This window comes from Colias croceus, chromosome 14, assembly GCF_905220415.1.
Source record: "Colias croceus chromosome 14, ilColCroc2.1".
Classification (NCBI taxonomy): domain Eukaryota; kingdom Metazoa; phylum Arthropoda; class Insecta; order Lepidoptera; family Pieridae; genus Colias; species Colias croceus.
In genome coordinates, this window is record NC_059550.1 from 6,977,900 (window position 1) to 6,999,674 (window position 21,775).

At 32.5% G+C, this 21,775-nt stretch overlaps 3 protein-coding genes across 3 annotated transcripts; 2 read left to right on the top strand and 1 right to left on the bottom strand.

Moving 5' to 3' along the window:
- Nucleotides 1–1,720: 1,720 nt before the first annotated feature.
- On the top strand, nucleotides 1,721–7,164 carry LOC123697270 (GILT-like protein 1). Its single transcript, XM_045643731.1, has 5 exons — nucleotides 1,721–1,936; nucleotides 4,977–5,108; nucleotides 5,750–5,923; nucleotides 6,314–6,454; nucleotides 7,015–7,164. Exons 1-5 carry the CDS (start codon nucleotides 1,862–1,864, stop codon nucleotides 7,150–7,152), a joined length of 660 nt encoding a protein of 219 aa, XP_045499687.1. The 5' UTR covers nucleotides 1,721–1,861; the 3' UTR covers nucleotides 7,153–7,164.
- A 366-nt stretch (nucleotides 7,165–7,530) lies between these two features.
- Nucleotides 7,531–21,765, bottom strand: LOC123697619 (CLIP domain-containing serine protease 14D). Its single transcript, XM_045644163.1, has 13 exons — nucleotides 21,503–21,765; nucleotides 21,013–21,192; nucleotides 20,809–20,940; nucleotides 20,480–20,662; nucleotides 17,131–17,215; nucleotides 10,946–10,998; nucleotides 10,773–10,864; nucleotides 10,130–10,317; nucleotides 9,757–9,886; nucleotides 9,371–9,552; nucleotides 8,988–9,088; nucleotides 8,426–8,608; nucleotides 7,531–7,905 (listed from the first exon to the last, which is right to left on the bottom strand). The coding sequence occupies exons 1-13, from the start codon at nucleotides 21,677–21,679 to the stop codon at nucleotides 7,795–7,797; spliced, it is 1,797 nt and encodes a 598-aa protein (XP_045500119.1). The 5' UTR covers nucleotides 21,680–21,765; the 3' UTR covers nucleotides 7,531–7,794.
- LOC123697620 lies at nucleotides 14,354–16,765 on the top strand. Its single transcript, XM_045644164.1, has 5 exons — nucleotides 14,354–14,639; nucleotides 14,831–14,941; nucleotides 15,106–15,242; nucleotides 15,312–15,372; nucleotides 16,636–16,765. Exons 1-4 carry the CDS (start codon nucleotides 14,472–14,474, stop codon nucleotides 15,361–15,363), a joined length of 468 nt encoding a protein of 155 aa, XP_045500120.1. The 5' UTR covers nucleotides 14,354–14,471; the 3' UTR covers nucleotides 15,364–15,372; nucleotides 16,636–16,765.
- Nucleotides 21,766–21,775: the final 10 nt, after the last annotated feature.

Sequence of the window (21,775 nt, forward strand, 5' to 3'; positions counted from 1 at the left end):
TTATGAAAACTTATTACAAGAGTTTCCAATACGGCTATTCGTCAAGTCCAAGCTATCCAAGTCAATTTGATATTGTGTTTATCTGTTAATACTTACGAAAAATAAACATAGTTTTTATTTATTTTATAAAAAAATTATTAGCATTATCTAGTTTTGATCTGCATTATCATTACATCCATATTTTTACATGACATAATGATAATGAATATACAAATATAGGTATGTGTAAATAATATGTAATATGTATTACATAGATAAAAGTAATATGTATATTATACATGTATGTATGTACCTACATAATATTAAGTGGATATCTCATTATTAAGTACAGTATTGTGCACTTATGTAATGTGACTAATGATGTTGAGGACAAAATAAAAAATAAGCAGTATCAAGATCGTTCAGTCCATTTTCCCTAGGGTTGCACACTCAAAATTTTGATTTCCCTAATTGCCATCAGATTCTGGTTTACCTATACCTACCTAGATTTAAGATTATAATAGATAGCCTTGTATAATTAATCTATAGTGACTTTGTCTAATACTTAGTAATGTCTAATGAATGTCTAATGTGCCCACATGTACCGTACCATGTAAAGATTATGATCAAATAGTACCTTATAGATAATACCCTAATAGAAACATATTGTACATTATTTGAAATAGATAGCATAAACATGTACATTATTTGAAATAGATAACATATAATCACTAAATCACAACATAGATTAATATTTACACCTATTACGTAAAAATATCTAGTAGTAAAAACATTTCATAATCTTTAATATTTGTTTACAAGATGACGCCTGACGACACAGTCAAAATTTAAAAATGTCATCACGTTGAAATACGTCCATACCGTACAAATTACAAATATATACACAAAATGCCTGTGAAAAATAAATGGAAATTTTATATTTCATAATCATTATTATGTTAATTTCTTATGCAATATATTTAATACAACCGTATTGGATCTTCATATTATCATTTGCTGTTATTTACACAGTTTACGTCCAAATATGTATGATATTTTGAGAACTGAATAGTAAGAATAAATTAAATAAACCGTGGAAAAGTAAGTAAAACTGTTATTTATTATACTAGGTAGGTAATGAAGTATTGTTTCGATCGACACGTTTCGATCGGAAAGAGTAAATAAAATATTGTAGCCAGAATTTAAATACAACTCGATGGTCTCTTTAGTTTAGTAGTTAGAAATTATAGGTAATATTATTTCCTTTGAATATTATCTAACTCTTGCAACCTCCTGTGTTTCTTTCCCCAAAATATTACAATATAAGTATTTGTTCCAACTTAAGATATTTATTAGTCTCTTAACAAGATAAATGGGACAGACAAGAATAATACTTAAATTAAATAAATACACGGTATTTAAAGTAATTTTAGGCTTCTAAATTGCTTTCAAAATCTCACTTCACACAATTAGCCAAATCCAATTTCTATAAAATATGATTTTCGATTTGAAGTCGATCACAAAATATATTATAAGAATGATTTCTTATTATTATGTATTACAAAAAATATTAAATAAAGAAGTTCTCTTTCATGTGCCTATTCAATATCCAACAGTGCACCCATTAAGCCTTGTATCGCCTATCGACAGTGACCCTAAAGGACATTACTGCTGACCATAACGATCGATGCTAGTCTACTTATCCTAATAACATAGACTTAAATTAAAAGTAACATGATTTCTAGCCGAACCAATATCAGTTCTTGCAGTGCGGACAAAGTGTTAACACGTATAAATATTAGTATAATACTATAGTTATTTACACAAATGAAAATATCTCAGTGAACAGTGCAATTTTACTGCAATTTTTTTTTTATGAAACATGATGCGTGCATTTACAATATATCTTGTGTCAGTGACCCTATTTTGTTTTAGCGATGCAGCGGGACCTCATAAGGTAATTTCCAATTTATTCCTGAAATAGGAGGTACAAGGACGAAGTACCTACCTTTGATTTCTTTTACATGTTCGTAACATTCGCATATAATGTAATGTAAAATTGACGGACAATTAATAAGTATTACCAAAAATATAATTTCCTATAGGTATAATTATTTATTTAGAGCAATACAATAAACTACAATTTTAGCTTCAGCCGAAAGAAAGGTTTGTTTTATTCAATAATGAAATTTTAAATAAAAATCTGCTATTAAAATATTTTTACACTTTTTATAAATAACCAAGATGTAAAATATTTCTAACGTCGACTAGGCAGTAAAATTTCGATGTTGACCTGAAATATAATTTCTTTAAATTAAAGCAGATTATTCCTGTAAAATGAACCATATTCTGTGGTTATAACTAATTCATATAATCTAAGCGAGTAACAAGTCCATAAACAATTAACTTTGTAGAACATTTTTCTTCGCTTCGATGCTTCTGTAAACAGTTAATACAAACGCCTGACTGACTATGAAAATTTACCGCCAGAAGTTATGTATGAAGGTTAAATATATGAATAGAGTAACGAATATATTATAATACACACAATAATGTAATAAATAAACAAACAAAAATATTGCCTTGAGTTTTAATTTCAGCGACACATAATTTGGTAATTAACAAAAATAAGAGTTTCACATTGATTTAAATATTCATATATATGTATTTGAAGTATTCATTTTAAATACATGAAATAGCGTATTAATTTGGTAACTGCATGTATAATTATTTCCATTGAAGGAAATATTACCGATTACCTATAGGTATATAATTATCTAGTTACACAAATGGCTGAATATTTACACGAAGCAATTTACTAATATACCTGAACGTTATATTATATTTAATAAGTAAATAGGGTCATTGCGCCTGTTCGCGTCCACCTGCCTATTCGCGTCCATTTTGCGGACATCTTTTAGAAAATTCACGAAAATAAGTATACTTTAAGTAAAATTGTAATAAGAAAAATTTCCGATAATACCTCAATGTATAAGAGACATGCACACATATTCAAAATATGCCTGCAGACCGCCTATCCTATTTAAAAAAAATAGTTAATTTTGGCTATTAAATGAGAGAGCTAAAACGCGCGGGATTTTGAAAAAAAAATAGTGCGCAGCGTCGCGTTTGACGGTAAGTATCTTATTGTTAAATGTGAATTTTTGAATATGTAACTGTTTCTTTACTTTGCTAACAAAACATGGAATAGTATGGATTATAAATCAGCTTATTTCTTTTACAATTAATAGCTAAAATAAGGTGGACGCGAATTACTACACCGAATTTGTACAACTTCCATTTTGCGTCCACGGTGGGCGCAAACTATACCTATAGTGCATAACAATAGAACATATTGCGTCCACATTATTTTTCATTACGTAGCAATGAATTGTTTGTTAAAATATGTAATTTAAAATAGATTGTAAATTTTTGACTAAGACCACAAGTTGATAATTTAAATTTTCATTAAAATTAGCAAATTTTGATGCTATTTTTTCATTTTAAAAGGGGTATTCTTTGAATGAGACTTGATCATCAATTTGATATCCGTCCGTCAGTATGTCCGTCTGCCGGTCTTTCTTTCTGTCAAGACCCTTTTTCTCAGTAACGCGTGGAGGTAAAAAGCTGAAATTTATATTGAATACTCAAATCTACGGTCCCTTGAAGCAGTGAAAAAATCAAACTTATAAGCCAAAGAATTCAAAAGATACAGCCGTTTATGCTGCAAATTTTCGCAAATTTCGTCATTCGCAAGGGAATCAAAACCTACAGGGTACTTTTACGTGAATACAGACACTTGAAGTTTGGTACGAAGCAACGTCTTATAGCACAAATAAGGGAAACATTGAAAAAATAATCATTTACAGTTAAAACATACGAAAAAAAACAGGTTAATACGGAAGCCTCGATGTGCAAGTCCCACTCGCATTTGGCCGGTTTTTATTAAATAGCTATATTCGTAAATAAATAATTCATTAAAATCTAATTTTTATTTGCATTTATCTGATAAAATATCACCCAAAACACTCTTAATTCCTTTTCTAAGCTGGTGGACGCGAACTGGTCCACGGGTGGACGCAAACTGGAATTTTTGGACGCGAACTGGGAAAAACGCCTAATTCTGCTATTTGTCTAGATAAATAAAAACCACATGATATTTCCAACACAATCGAAAGTAAATCTTAAAATAGACTATGTAATGAACACGTTACATAAATTTTGCGTTGAAATTTGTTCTGGAACATTTTTATTTTCTCCTTCAAACTTTCCAACTGCACTAAGTGGACGCGAACAGGCGCAATTACCCTATATCAACAAAATATTATGTATTCTCTATTGTTTAAACATAACTGTAATTATAGGGAAAGTGAATTTGAACCCGCGCCGTGATGGTACGCTGGATGTAGAAGTGCCTAGAGTCTTTGAGATTTTTTTTTAATTTCTATAAAGTGAGCAAAAAATTAAATTCCTAAATATTAAGCTTACATCTGGTAGTAGAAAGATATCGTATTGCAATTTATAATAAGAAAAACCGGTATTTGATATAAGAACGGTGAGGTCAAAAATATATCTACATTTTATGTGGGTCAGTAAAAGTGGTTAAACAGGCCTATTCGACTCTATATTATATCACTCTATGTAGAGCTTTTATGTCGTAATCATGTACATTACTGGATTAACTTTACTAACTTTATTTTATTTTATGTTTTCATGGATTTCTTACTTTTCGTTTAAACAATAGGTAGAGGTATATAGAAAAAATGCGCAATATAATATAAAAACACTGAAAAATTAATCCCTAGATTAGAATCGGACTATCAAAAAAGATTGATAGATAATTACGAGATATAATTAAAAATAAAGATAATTTTTAGATCTACCTAGATTTTATCGATTGTAATGTTATCGATTCAATAAACTCTTAAACGAGCCTCATTGGAGCAGTTATTCCTAAATAACTAAATATATTTACTTATTATTTTGTCATTTTCCAGTTACGTCTAGCAGTATACTATGAGAGCGAGTGTCCCGACAGCAAAAGTTTCATCCTCAGGCAGCTCCAACCAGCCATACACTTGCTACATAGTTATGTGAAGTTGCGCCTTATACCTTTTGGAAAGTCCAGGGTAAGTCAGCGTATGTACTTATATTTAAATATTTAACAATTCAGTAAATGAATGACCGCCTCCTAAGAACAGTGGTTAACGCGTGAGCGTGGAGGCCTGGGTTCGATTCCCGGTGGAGATGAAAAAAAAAATGTCTCGGTCTAGCGGGACACATAAGGCTGATCACCTACTTGTCCCTAAAACCGATCAGTCAAACAGATGTTTGCATAATGCATCTACCCCTCACCCCACTACGGGACTCGGAACTTCACACTTTAGTAAATGAATAGAATAGGTAAGATCAGTATTAGTGAAGGAAACCTTATGATAGTCCATGAAACTAGTTTCTTAGAAAGCTATGAATAGCGGATAAAACAAAATGCTTAGGTGTCTTTTATAATCTATATTATTATGCGTTTCTTTACTTATCTACTTAATTATATAATTTTCACATTTGTAGAGGTCATTACTAATTAATAAGGCCGTCATATAAGTTTTACTTAATTCATGTTCCTAATAGTTGTGAGTTTTCTTGAATGTAGAAATTTATTGAAACATTAACTAATTTAATGAATAAATCATAGTATCACAAAATTAGTGAAATAATTAAAAGTATATTTAATGATAAACGATAAACTTTACAAATTATAAACATTTTTCAGAGTATAGACTACGGCAACGACGGTTTCGAGTGTCAGCATGGTTCAGGGGAATGTCTCGGCAACATGGTCCAAGACTGCGCTTTGAATATGATGAAGAAACAGAGCGACAAATTGAAAGTTGCGTATGTTGCCTGCGAAATGCAAACTAGAGCTGGAGCGCAGGGAGATCTGACCGTAAGTTGACTATTCGTTATTTGTATTTTGTTCGTAGTATGCTGTAAACTGTCGGAGTTAAGGGATGTCGTTGAAAATTTTATTTGCTTACTAGGAGTGTTCCAGTCACAAACTAGTTTAAGACCAGTAAATGAAAGAAATAGATAATTTAAATTTTAAAAATATTTTTACGTAACTAAATTCCCGAAAAAAATCAAGAGAATACTAAAGCTTTGATCAATAAATGGTTACAGCAGACATTTAGACGTATTTCGTAGAATATTGCTTACAGCAACTCGTATAGCGTTTAACGAGATCCACATTAATGAAATCCTTTGAAAATCCTTAAATCTTAGTATAGTTTTAGAGTTTTACTATAACGCTCCTAATTTTTTCCTTAAAATGTTTCAGTGTGTGCAAAAAGCAGGACTTCCAGCAAATAGAGTGGAACATTGCGTCGTGGGTAACGAGGGAACAAACCTACAGCTGCAAAGCGAATACTATACTAGTTTGATCGCCCCGACCTTCGTGCCGACCGTCATTGTTAATGGAGTAAGTTATTTAATAATGTCATATTGCACGTATCCAATCAATACACAAACACTCGATATTCAATAGGTACGTTTCTATAAGTTTTTTCACATTTGTGTGTGATTTTGTAGGTAGTGAAATTTTAATATTATTTTAGTTGTTTTATAGTAGGTACCTTATCTAATCCATACTAATCCCTACTATTCCCTACTAATATTATAAATGCGAAAGTAACTCTGTCTGTCTGTTACGCTTTCCCGCTTAAACCTCTCAACCGATTTTGATGAAATTTGGCACAGACAATCTTTAGACCCTGAGAAAGAACATAGACTACCTTTTATTGCGAAATATGTACCACGGGCGAAGCTGGGGAGGACCGCTAGTGTAATAATATAATGCTTTAATTGAATGATTAGTTTATAATATGTTTCGAGATAGATTCTTAAGATGGATGACCATCCACCCTAGTAACGCAAAATATTCCATTATATCTACACCTTAGATCTTAATGACATGGATTTTAGAGCAGTTTTATAGGAGCAATGATGAAATGTAACTCATATTTATAAATTTGTTTTCAGGAATTCGATCAAAACATTCAGGACAATGCTCAAGTGGACCTCATCGGGACTCTCTGTTCGATACTCAAGGAGGCGCCGCCGTGCGCTGAACATTACAACAATATGGCTTTGACTTACGTTTTGGTTAACCAACGATGAATAAATATTGAAAGAAATTGTTGTTATTATTATTTTTATACGAAACGTTACCTAATACGTAAATCCTTAACATTTGCAATGAAAAACATTGACGCGGAATGCAAATAAACGCTCGCAGCTTTACTTTTAAGCACGACAGTCCTAGGGACTTTTCGTGACCAAAGTTTTTTGATATCTGTAATAGTTACGGAAAAATCGCCTGTGCACACTTAACGATTACACCCTGTTTTCAAAGATCAGCTTTTTTCAAAGATCAGCTTCTATAATGGTATCTATGCTAAAATGCTAAAATTAAAATTGATTCCGTCCTTATGGTGAACATGAATATTATGCTTTAGATATCTAGGAACATACAACGTGCAACAAAAACAAGTTATGAATAATTTATCACTTTTTATTATGGCCCTTAAATATTGCTTAATATATTATGCACTTATAACTACCTACTTTACGTTATTGTTAGAACATGAAGGTGCATCTAAATGGGACATTTACTTTTAAATACACAATTTATTAAGGGTGTGTATGTGTCTCCAAAAAAATTGATTTTAATCTAACTGATTGAATTTTTTTTTTTACATCACTACTTAAAATATTTTAAAACAATGAAAATATTTCCCATTTATAAGCACCATGCGTATTTTAAGAAGGTGAATTATCTATGATCCATTTATAGTAATGTGCAATGTTTGTGTAAACGCTCGGGACGCCTTCGCTGCCGCAGTTTTCTGAACCAAAAGAGACTATTCCAATCTGAAAATATAATTGAAGAAATTAGGTACAATAAATGAAAGAGGTTTATAATATTATGATATATGATGATCATGGCATATATCTTCATTGCCATAACAGGGTAGAGAAATTAAAAGAATTCGTAATGACATGTTATATTACTAATATTAAATATTTTACATTGTTTTTAAATTAATTATCCGACTTGTGTAGGCGAGCGAAAGAGATGTTAGATGTTTGTTGCGTGAAATTAAAAACGAAGATGTACAAAGGGCCGTTGGGTTTTAAAAATGTTGGCACTAAAAGCTATCGACGACTTACCGCTCTGCTTGAATTGGCATCACAATCGACGACTTATTTTTAATTTTCAAAAATAAATTTGAAACTCCTGCGCATAGTTGCCCTTCGCGTATCGGCAGGAAGTCTTCTTTTACACTTCAAACAGCTATAACCTTACAGCTATAGACTTACCTCTTTGCTTGGAACAATTGACGCAAAATCAGTAACTTTTTTAATTTTCAAAAATAGAATGACAACTCACTTGTACAAAATGTCCATCCCGTTTCAATATCAACGGTGCTCCTCCAAATCCCGAACACGCGTCTCTTCCCTCTTCTCCTCCCGCACATAGTTGCCCCTCATGTATCGGCACAGAGTCGCCGAAGATACGCTCACATGTTTCTAGAGGTACTAGAGGCACTTCTAGTAGTTGTTGACGGCTTACCTGTGTAGTTTTGATTGGAATTATAGGAGTTTTGACAGAAATATGGAGAAATTCAGCAAAAAAAGACTAGATTACATGAGTTCAAGTATATTTTCGACATAATCTTTGAGTACGAGATAACTTCCAGGGAAATCTCCGCCTTAACATGCATTCAAAAAGGAATGCACGTCAATACACTTTCATATTTAAAATCCTTAATTAAAGCAATGTGAACTTAGTTGAAACGGTAAGTAACATGTAAATTCTTCGACAAACAATGAGCCTAGTTGCTAGTTAGATCACAGGGCATCAGGATCCCAGGGATAAGATTGCAACTAAAGGTTTATCTCAGAATGGCTGACCAATAACACTATAGCCATAATTTAACTAATTAACTCACCGAACTGGTCTGTCCAGATAATTTCCCCCATCCGACAAGCATGGCCCGCTCGTTGATCACAATTTCCGGCTTATCGTTCAGACAGATCGGCGCGGCTGTCACTGGAACAATTACAGATTTGTGATATACAGTGACCTGGTGAAGGTCGTTTATACCTAAATTTGTAAAATATATTGGGTTCCCAAAATTGCAACTGGTATACTCTATACCTATAATCTACATATTTCAAAAGCATGATTCACGATACACTGTGCCGGAGCCTGGAAAGAAATAAATCCTAGACTATTGATGAGATTTTTTGATGAGCATTTTACGAACTATTTGATAGACGCAAGCTAAAGGGGTGAGTAGTGGAAAATTTAATTTTTAGTTTTTGAACATACCTGAATATTTAATTTCATCCTTCAATATAACAAGGGCTATATCATGTCGGAATATCTTCTGCTCATAACCCGGGTGAACTGAGACGCTCTCCACTTTTATCATTTGAGCTTTGGGAGCGCAAAAATAGTCATTGCAATCTGTACTTCTTTCAGTGTCCCATTCGCCTACTACTACTGATGACCTGAGAAAATTAACGTGTTTGCTTAGTACCTGTATATTTTGTTTCTGTCAAGGTTTTTTGTAAAGCGATGGGACATGGAAAACAGACTAATATGGGCGAGATAATATCACCAATCTAATTAATAAATAGCTACATTAAATTAACGAATGTTGAGATGGTTTAAAAGTTAATATACATAACTAACCAAAAATAAAATTTTCTTACAATTTGTATCCTTCAGGTTTTGCCAGCGCGCAATGAGCAGCTGTCAAAACAATTCTCTTTGCTATGATGGAGCCGCTACAAGCAAACCGCAATGCCTCTTTATCTTTGTCCGAACTCCCGAATGATGTTTCTGAAATAAATCTTTTAAACTGTATACCGGAAATAATAATTAAAACAAAAAGAGTCGAGGAAAATCTTTCGATAAGTTATTCTTTGGCATTACTTTATTGTTAGTGGTGTCGCATAATATTTCAATCTATTGCGTACCTACATGCGGGAATGTTGGAGTGAATGCTGAGACTTTATATAAATTGAGAATTATTACATCATACAATTATTATTGGAATAAGTAAAATAATTTACTTGTACTTACTAGTAAACCCGACTCTCGCGACCCACGGATGTGTTCCCATACCGTTATAGTCCACCCCTCTGACCATGCTCTGCCCACACTCTGGTTTCCCTCGCTGGTACACCTTGCCACAGTCGCAGGAAGGACAGCACACGAAGTCCTCTTCGTTCGAACTACCGCATGTCAACTCGTTGAGGCGGTGGAAGTACCTTTAGTACAGAATGAAAGTTAGGGTATTGATACATTTGTTTAGGTGTTAAAATTGTTGAGATTGGCACGAATAAAACAGAATTAATATCTTAATATATATAAATCTCGTGTCACAATGTTTGTCCTCAATGGACTCCTAAACCACTTAACCGATTATAATAAAATTCGCACACCATGTGCAGTTCGATCTAACTTGAGAGATAGGATAGTTTAAACATGTAGGTACCACGGGCGAAGCCGGGGCGGACCACTAGTGTTATATAAATTAAAATATTGAAATCCATTAATAGCGTATGAGTGTAAGTTAACTTTGAAAATTTGTGATCCACTTCAGAGGATACAAAAATATCGTAAGATAATACGTATGCTATTTTTTTTATCCCAGATTGAATCGGGGCGACTGTCCCATAAAAATATGAAATTGCTAATTCATTAAAATAATACGAATACCTACTTGTCTGATGAAAAACACGAGTAATCAAGTAAATCTTCTAACAATGGACAAGCGCTCATCGGAACACACGTGGTATTCGGTGGACATGCTGCCTGAAAAAGAAAGTCCGAAAATAAATACATAAAACAATTTCATAGTATCCACGTTTAGGAGCAAAACATATCCATACTTACGCTTCCAGGATCTTCATCCACATTTTGACGACCGCCTACACTTATTGATATACCTGAAATATAATTAAATTTATTGTTTAAATAATCTTTATAAATTCTATTAGTAAAGGTTGATGGTTGGATGTTTGTAGCTTTTCACACACAAACTGCAAACTAATTAAAAGTAAATTAAATTAGACAAAAATAAGGATAGAATGGAATTCTTTTACACATGGTAAAGTAAGAAACATTTTATTATCAGAAGTAATCGAACGAAATCTATGTTATTAGATACTTATCTCTATTTTGCCTACTCTTATTAATATTTGGGCTTCCAATAGCCTGAACAAAGCCTGAACAATACCAATGCCTTAAAACATAATTAAATCTCTATTATCATTGATTTTTAGTGGAAATCCCATTAAACCAATGTTGCATGAGCCATCATCATTACTGATGACCTTGCCTCTGATAGATATGATCTGGTAATGGAGGCTGTATTGAATGCATTATGTATGTAATTATTCTATAGTGATGTCAGACATGGTAAATGTCATCCAACAATACCATTAAAATTGGGTTAAAATTTAAAGGTAAGTTTGTCTAAAGGTAGGTATTTTATTAAGTAGAGCACTAATTACACAACAAATTATTATTGTTGGCAAAGCCTTAGGATAAAATATATGGCGTCTTAAAATCATTATTTACTTAAATATTAAATCATCATCATCAAAATCTAATAATATAAAACTGAAGAGTTTGTTTTTTTGATCGAACGCGCATATCTCGGGAACTACTGAACCGATTTCTAAAATTATTTCACAGTTGAATATGCATGTGATCCCCGAGTTTTTTTTACTAATATAGGTACCTAATAAATACAAAAGAAATTCTGTCGGTCTGTCTGTATCTAACTTCTGCACATCTTATCCGATTTGGTGTTGGTACAAAGATAGTTTAAGAACTGAGAGAGGACATAGGTCGTAGGACGTAGATGCACTTACAACATTATTTTAATATAAAAAACAGCTAACATAATATTTTGAGATCTCGTTTGTCTGTATGTGTAGGTTTGCTTTGTAACTCAGTTATTTTATACGGGTCACACACAAACCAGTTGCCTAAATAAAGATCAGCGCAACTTTGAGTGCAATTTTGAATTTTTCAACAACTTTTATTAATAAATCCTTATGAGTAGGTTCCTACTTAAATATTAAAACTACTTACTTCCGAATTGGCCGTTAACCAGCTTAAAAACAAAAACGAAAATCACAACAACCGTGTTCATATTAACTAATTTCCGTATACACATGTTTATCACATCACCTTCACACAATGTATTTGGTACAATGAATTATATTGTGGTCACATGTTGCAATGGCGGTGTGATCACAGCATAAATGATACGGTACAAAGCCTCCGATAGAGCCGGCTCCCTGGTGCAGGGATACTCAACCTTTTGATACAGATTAAAAGCTCCTGTTGGGATCTTTGTTAGACTTTTTATAGGTTTATGATATTGAATTGCTCATGTAGCAGCAGGTTGCAGAAGATAGGGATGGAGATATATCCACTAATAGGGAGATTTATCTTCTAATAAATTACTGTCACTTGTTAAGAAGAATATAGTGGAAAAAATTGTGCCATTTTAAACGGTATAATAAGTTAGTTGTATTATGTGATATGGCGTCATAAATAAACGTCGTAATATATGGAGTAAAACCTTTTGAGTACCTACCTAACGAATTAAAAAAAATAACCATAGTCCTATGAAATAAATTTCTCGGACTATAGGTGGGAACGATATGTTTTAAATAATTATAATATAATAGCTACATATATAAATAATAAAACTTAAAAGGTTTAAAGCAGTAGAAGAGATGAATCACGTTCACACGTATTTTATTTAAATGTAATTAATTAAAGGCATTTGATTGAAGATCTTCCTCTTTAAAATGTGAATACTACATATTTTATGGAATAATATCAAACATTATACTTAAATTATATAATAAAAGTTATCTTCATTTTAAAGTCCCATCTCTATTATAAAAGTCTGGTTTGAATCGTATTTAATGTTGTGCATGTGTAGTATTATTGAATTCTCATAAATGGAACTAAATTATATATTTGACAAAAACTATAAGTAGTTAGGTACACATACAAACATCGAAAATATTATATTTTTATAAAACAGCGAAAAAAATAGCTAAAAATGTATAACCCTTAAGTCCAATAAGGTCAAATTAGATCTGTGTTATTTGTTTCAACGTACCCACAAAAGAGAACAACATTACATTCAAGTTTTAATATTACCTACGTTGTGACGAAGACATAGGCTATAAGCTCTGTATATCCAAGAAAAGGACAAGGTACTTCATTCATTATAATTTACAACCCTCACTAGCCAGGTATACGATAACAGCTTATTAAATACATACGAAGCATCATTAATAGTTAAAGGCTATAAAAATAATTGCTCGAACATGAGACGCGTAGAGCGTGGCCGTTAATCTTTTGCAAAATCAGTTTTTTGTTATTCCTTTGTTGAATTCTCTTTTTATTTGACGCGATGTCATTCACACCTGGCCGCTGGACGTTACAGTAGTTAATATGAAGAATCTTCGTACATATTTATTTATTTTTAGGATATTTATAGCGTTCAGATGTTTTAATGGGGTGATCGCAACCCGTGATATAAACTTGACAATTAGATAACTTTTTATTATTATTGATTGATTAAAATGTAAATAGTATTCCAAACTCCAATCTCCTGTTCAATTAAAACAGGTAGGTACAGTAAGGTACCTTACATACCGATGCTAAGTACCTACCTACACGCAAGTAATTTTATAGATATCAATAAAAGTGCAGGTCAGCAGGTGTATAAAAAGTAATAAATTTAGGTAATTTATAGCGTTTCATAGTATCTATGGATATTATGATAAACAACAATTTCATAAGTACCATTAATAGCCAACTTCCACATTCCCAAGCCACTAAAACCAAACCATGACGGTGACTGACAGCACTTCCTAATCAGATAATTATTCTCCCATACAATGAACCAAATTAAATTATAACCATTAGAATCACGTGTAGATTAAAATTAACGAAGGTCTATATCACAAAATCAAGTGTTATTAAGAAAATGTTTGCTCGCTTTTGTGAATAAATATTTGTCCTTCTATGAATTCACTTTAGGTAAATACCCAAATTACTTATAGTACCTAAATAATTAATCGTTCTATCCAAAATGCACATATGCGTGTGAAGACATGCCGAACCCACAAAAAATCATATAAAAACTAAACCTAACGAAAAAACCAAATCAAAAAGGATTTTCTACGAATTTTCTATCACGCGACTCCCAAAAAAACTAATTGAATGACGGTTGATTCAAATTGATGTCTTTTTGATTGAAGTTGTTGAACCATGGCGTAAGAAAAATTATATCGTATATTATATATGCTATTCCAATGATGGGTTTCAAATTCCCTGTTCCATTACATCTTTTTACAATGAACACGCAATAATAATACATAACATGAACTCAAATAACCAGTACCGCAATCGAGTCAGAACAATGAAGTTAAGGAATAGTGCTTCGGATCAGAACGTATTCTTCACTTATGTATGCATGGTCAATGACGTGAAACCGATCGACGATGCTGTCCACGGCCAAAGCTCTCTGCAGGGTGATAATGATCTAACGGTATTTTGAACAAACTTATTGTAAGCATAATAAGCAAAAAATATTGCCATAATATGCCTGTACAAGGCATATTCTGATTTGGACCTATTCTTGAGAAGTCCGGATTTCTTATGTATATTTTTTGGAATTCTCCGAACATGATTTCCGCAATAAAGGGATTAAAAATAACATATTAAATTTGTACTTTATAGATGAACGAGGATCGTCCAATTCAAGTAGAAAGGTCCAAAGCCCTGCATGAGCTAGTGGAATCTCATAGACACGACGAAGACACCTTTCTGGGAGCTACCGCGGCATATGAGGTTTAAAAATACTATGTATTAATTTGTTGTTCGTCCAAGGTTTCAAAATAATGATTTGTATATTATAATTAAACGCACAATTAGAACATGAGCAATTTTTGAAGGTTTTTTTTAAAAAGTACCCTCATTTTCTTTAATTATTTTAATTTATGCGTTTATTATAGAAAATATCAAACGGAACTAGTGATCTACAAGGCATCGTCGAGGAAGACGTCGAGGACACAAGGAACCACGCTAATATTTTAAAACTGACCAAGATGAAGTGGCTTACGGAAGATCAAGAGGGTTATGCAGAATCTAGGTTGGTATTTTACATTTTTAATTATAGTTCTCACCGCGTCTATCATCCAATAAATAAATATATTTCCAGAAACATAAACGCACTAACGGGTGCTAAAGTGCGAGATAGGAGAAAAAAATGAAGCTAGAAGGTTTTGTCACAACATTATATTCGATAACCAAATGGAATCTTGCAAGAAAATATTGAAAATGTTCGTTCACTTTGCTCTATCTCTGTCAATATTAAATGGGAACTATATTTTCTATCACCAAAATTTATATTTGTCATCAAGTTGTATCACCTAATAAATAGATCTATCACCACGAAATATTTTCGTTCTCAGATAAACAAAAATTGTTCCCAGGTGTGAATTATCAAATTAATGTTAATATGTGTGTAAAATAAGAGATCGATAACCAATAAAATAATATTGCATTACATGAATATAAACCTCGTTCTTATAATAACAGTTTTATTACTTAAATAATAGCTCTGTGCTCAGAATGGTAGATCTGTCACCAAATAAATCGATTATCGATCCCTGACTGCGACTCCTTTTTATTTGATATTTTGTCACCAATACAGTAGTAACATTTTATTTCGTTCAGATATTAAATTAATAGTATACGTTACCAATTTAATACATCAATTTATAATTTAAATGAAAAAATGATCAAAGGGGCGGAGACAAATTGGCGCTCTTTAAAAATTGACATATTATCGGATTAGCCATACAGCTTAAAGCTGACCAACCCCCCACCAGAAGCAAAAAATGTGCTTATCGGCCAGAAAAGAAAAAAGGGGCGCCCTTCGAAATCCAAACCAGCGCTGATTATTCAGTGATTATTGTTTTTTAACATTATTGTTATATATATTGATTATTTTAACTTTAATTAAGTGTTTTATATACAATTATGCTAACCATTAGCCAGCTATTAAACCAGAGCTGATTATTCAGTGGTTATTATTTTTAAGAATAAATATTGATTATTTTAACTTTTAGTAACATAATATGATTTATTGGTGATCTCTTTAAATTAGTTTGCTCAAATACTTATTAGGACACACCTATATAATACATACAAAAACATTTATTTGGTACTAGACCTTATATCTCAGGATTTTAAGTGATTTAATGTGGAACTGATTTTGCATTGTTTGGTGACTACATTTTGGTGACAGATCTACTATTTTGAGGACAAACCCTATTATTTAAGAAACACAAAACTAATTAGATTGGTGATAGCTTAAATGATACCCATATTAAATTATGGAATTATTTCGGTACTACAAGTCTTATATTTAGCCTTAAAATAAATTAACATCTCTTTCCTTAAACATGTATTCCACTTAACTTTCTTTCATACTTTCAAGTTCTTGAATCAGTAAATAAACAAACTTATTACATTTTCAGTTCACCATCAATATCACCGTCAAACTCAACAACTTCAACCTGCAGTCGAGAATCTGATGACGTCATTGACCGTCGTCTCAGCTTCGGTGACAAATGTCTATCCACTATCCTACGCTTGGACAGAGAGCACAATATGTTTGGAATGTCGAACATTGCCATCGTTGGAAAGAAAACATCGAAAAGAAGTCGCAAAGATGAAAAGCCAGTGTTTCCACAGACTGCCATTGTACAAATATGCTGTGGTAAAGGCTGTTGTAGGCATAAGGTATAAATATTAATGTAGTAGTTGTATACGTAGTATATTATTATTAGTCTGTGATAGTAGTATACATAACACCTAGAATTATAATAACTACCTACAAATTAATACGAAGTACATACTAAGTAAATATTTCTTTATTTACAGAGTAATAGCGACTTACCAGCATCTTTAAAGGTATTTATTTATTTAGGTATAAACGTAAGTATTAACTTGATTTAAAAAAAAATACTTACCTTCAATCTGTTTATAGTGTGGAGGCTGCAACGGATGCACTGACCCATGTTGTCCGATATGTATAGGACCTCCTTGCGTATGTATCTAAAACAATATACATAATATGTAATTATTAAATAATAAATTGATAATAGTTCTTATCAAAAGAAGAACAAAATAAATATGAGAAATCTATATTTTTATACTCTACAATTCAATTATCTAACAAGAGTTTCATATTATTATTTTAAATAGTTTGGTGCCCGCTATCCACACAGCAATACCATTAAAAAAATGTATTAAACATTTCAGGATAATCCGCCGTGCCCACCAGTTGTGAGTATAAATTTCTAACAATAATTTAGTGTTTCGTTACAATTTCCTCAGATGCTAAAAAAATAATTATCTTTTAGTGTTCATCCTGTCCTAAAGGAAAATGCAGCTGTAAGGTACGTAGATGTTTTGTAAATCCAGGATAGAAATGAATTTAATATATTACATAGGTATTAGTTACCTATACCTTACCTACCTATTTAAATTTAATTATTATCTATTTTAGTCTGCCCCGTGCTCGCCATCTAAGTGCATGGTTGACTGCAGTAATTGTTTTGGTTTGAAGGTAGTACCAACATTGTTTTTATTTTAGACAAAATATAAAAAGAGAGCTCAATATGATAGGTACCTAATTAAATTTAAATAGTCTGTCAATGAGGAGACTCATTGACAGACTATTAAAATTTTTGTTTTTCAGATATCACTAAAACGAAAACCAAAATACGAACCTTCACCGGTAAGTAAAATTAATATTAATCTTGCTTTATTTTACTTTATCTTGTACATATATTAGTTTAAATAAATGTTTCTATTTTTGTACAGATTGAGTTAACACCTCGTTCGAGTTGCGTTTTACAAAAAGTAAGTATCTATAACTACTATTACGAATTCTTATCATATCTAAATTGATATATTAACTTGAACCGACTAATAACTACTAAATATACCAAATAGGATTTATATAGTAAAACATATTATAGGAACTACGTTTTTCTAAGAAGCTAATTCTTTCACATTTACTCAAACGCTACAAAAAAAGAATCAAAACAAAATAGGTACCCCATCAACAATCACATCAACATAAGCCATTGCGCATTAGCCCCTAGCTGCCCGTTCTTGCCACCATATACCCCACTGCGTGCCCCCATCGTCCTGCTTCCCGTACTTGATGCCTTGCTTCTGGCCCGCACGAGCCGGGGCCCCCTGCAACGATCCTACGAGATGTTTCCACAACCCACCGTGCAGGGCGCCGAGGAAACGACAGGGCCCCAAACCACCGGACGAAATATGCCCAAAGGTTATTTTATTTAATAAAGAATCTTATAATATATTTAGATGCAATGTTAACCGAATGTTTATGATTTTGAACTCTTTATTTTTAGTATGGGAAATGTAATGACAACGAAAAAGCCAAATGCCCGAACCTAACTTGCCCTGGAGTAAGTAGTAAATTTTTGAAATCTATTAAACTAGCTTTCTAGATGCTTTCTTCAGCTAGACGTCTAACAAACTAAATGTTTATGAATAAACAACGTTTCTTAATATTACTTATGAAATTAAATTTTCAGAACAATCCTTCAATGAAACAAGCAATTGAAACTCGTTTTGCCCCTAAAAAGGCTTAAAAATAATGGTATTACCTGAATCTCACGCTCTAGAACATAAGAACTGCAATTGTTCAGAAGTAAGCTGAAAACAATTATGTTTGAAGTATGTAATGATTATTGTATAGTTTGTTATGATAAATTATTTGTTTTACAGAACAGTAATAATACTAATTTGACGGACCAAGAAAATTCAGTGTTTCAGGAACATAATCATAGCGCAAAAAAGCACAACAGAAAACTTTTTAACATAGTCTCAATTCACGTAAGTCAAAATTGTAGCGTCTGCAGTTTCGAATATAAAGCATGTTATGCTACTAATTATGCTGTATTTTTACAAGTTCTTCCTGATATCGCTTAGACGCGACTGAAATCTAATGCGAAGGGTGGCCGCTTTTTGGAGATGAAATAAATTGGAGATATAAAACTGTTTCTGTTACGAAAGTATTCGTAATTTTTTTTCTTTTCTAGAAAAAATCGAAAGCCACATGCGAATGCCATTGCAATACATGCTCAAGTTGTTTTGTTAGAAAACCTACGGTAATTGCACACATTAATTTGATGACGATTTTTTGATTGTATGTAATCATTTCTGAAAAATGCCTGTATCCTGAATAAGCAAAATTCTCAATTTTGTTTCTGGTTTCAGCCTGCGATTTCTTCAGATCAAGCTACTGAAAAGCAGTAAACATGTGCGTAAATTTTCTAACCGTAGACCTGGAAATTAGTATCATCAAAATAATGGGAAGGTATTAATTATTTTCAACAATTAATAGTATAAAATGTCTGCCTCAAAAATATACAACATCTTGTAAAATGCCTATAATATATTTTTACAGGTAGAGCCAGTTGGAATGACAACATGGAATAAAACATAATATAAATACTTATCGTGTTTCATTTGCCTAACCTTGAAATCTTCTAAGCGTATATTCAAATAAAACCATAATTCAAACCATGTTAATTTTATTAAAACACCAATCTAAGGCACAAAATCCCTGGAAACTATAAATCTATTGGCGCAAGGCTTATGCGGTTTCCTTTGATGTTTCAACTGGTCTACAACCGTATAGGGTGGGGTGCCTTGCGCTATGTGACAATAGTCACTACAATACATAAATGGGGGGAGGTTGGTCTGGTACGGGTTGGGCGGGAAGGGGGCTAGGTCGAACGACTCCCCGTGATCCCAAGACGCTAAAGATGACGATGCGAAAGGAATTTTGTACTTTTTCTTCATTTCCGATTCGAACACCCTGAAATACATAACTAGAATTGAGTATGGATAATTACAATTCCTCTGACAAAAAATATTAATATTATGGCTAATTCAAGACAATAGAATTATCTAAATATTGTTTGTAGGTCAACTTATTTTAGAAACTGATGGATATATTTTTAACACAGCTATAATGTCCAACCCTTTTATGTTGTTAACTGGATTGTGACATGCAGCGACTTCTTTGTACTCCTTCTTTACGTGGATTCTGTCGTACACACTTCTGTGCACTTTTGCTGTTAGCGGCATCCAAATTTCTTTGTGCCTTGGACCAAAACCTCGCACCTAAATTATTATCATAATTTGTATTAAGAATTTGGTGGTTTATCTAAATTATTGTTATATCTTATTCGTGGGAATAACTTCTAAACGACCTGAAAAATTACGTGCCTAAATACGAAAATAACGGATATATCTCAATGGAGTATACCTTACCTTAGGTACATTGAACTCTGAATAAAATGTGATCTGGTCTTTAGCGCCGATCCCGTACTGGTCCTCCACTGAGAAGGGCTTATGATACGCTCTATAAGTTGAGACATACGGATCCAAAAGTCTTCTGAAGCCACCAGCATTGTCTGGTATTACTGGAGCTTCATTTCTTCCAGATGCTACTACCTAAACACGGAAAAGATATTAATTTTTAAATTTTCATGTTTCTTTTTTCTTTGAACCGTTTGTCATTGGTTTTGAAGGTATTTATTACTTTCAGAAGACTTGTTTAAAAAAACTAGTAATTATTTAACTCTAACAATGTTACTTACATCAAAAATATATTCCGGATCTGGTGCTTTGACAGAAGCCTCGGGTGGCGCTGTTGGTGTTTTTGTTAATCCTCTAAAGTTGTCTTTCATTTCCGATATCATTATTGGTTGTACAATGCTTTTGCTTTGTATCTAAAATGTACAAGGGATAAGAATAGTCAGCAGGGATTTTTTTTATCTTAATGTTATTTAACAAATTCTAACCCTTTTCTCAACACCGGTCATGAATATAACTCTTCGACAGTTGATGGCACAATCTGCTCTCTCCATGGCCTTATTGGGGTTTGGTTTAACGCAGTATTCCCCTGTTGTTGTTTTATACGACTCCTTTTCGACCACCATATCGCGTCCCGTAACTCTTTCTGGTAATGGATCATCTATTTTCTATGAAAACACTTGATGTATAATAAAATGAAGACATATAAATAAAATATTTACAGTAGATTGTAACTAATATGAAAATAAATAATAACCAGTTACATATTTTCTGCTTAAAGAGTTAGAAAAAAGAAAGCACTAGTAGCAACAATTTACCCTTCTATATGTTAGAGACTACGAAACCGATCCAAAAATCCCAAAATAATATTTTAATCGTGGTCGCGTGGAACGTGGAGTGGTATGCTACATATCAAGTATCACGGGCAAAGCCTGGACGGACCACCACAGTAATATCAAGAATACAAAGACTACGTACACAATCCAAGCTATGTGGTATTGCTGGAATATGCCTATGAGCAATACTCGCCGCAGTCCTCGTTTCATTGCTAGACAGTCGCAATGGGATATTGTATTGAACATTTCCCCACGTGTTTACATTTTTTATTAACAACTCATTCAATACAAGCGGTTTCGCAGCTTTCGGCTGTGACATTATACAATTTTATTTTTAAAATTAATACAAACAAAATGTTTACAAAATTATAACAGTCATAAGTGACAATAGGTGACAAAATTGTTTCAAGACTTT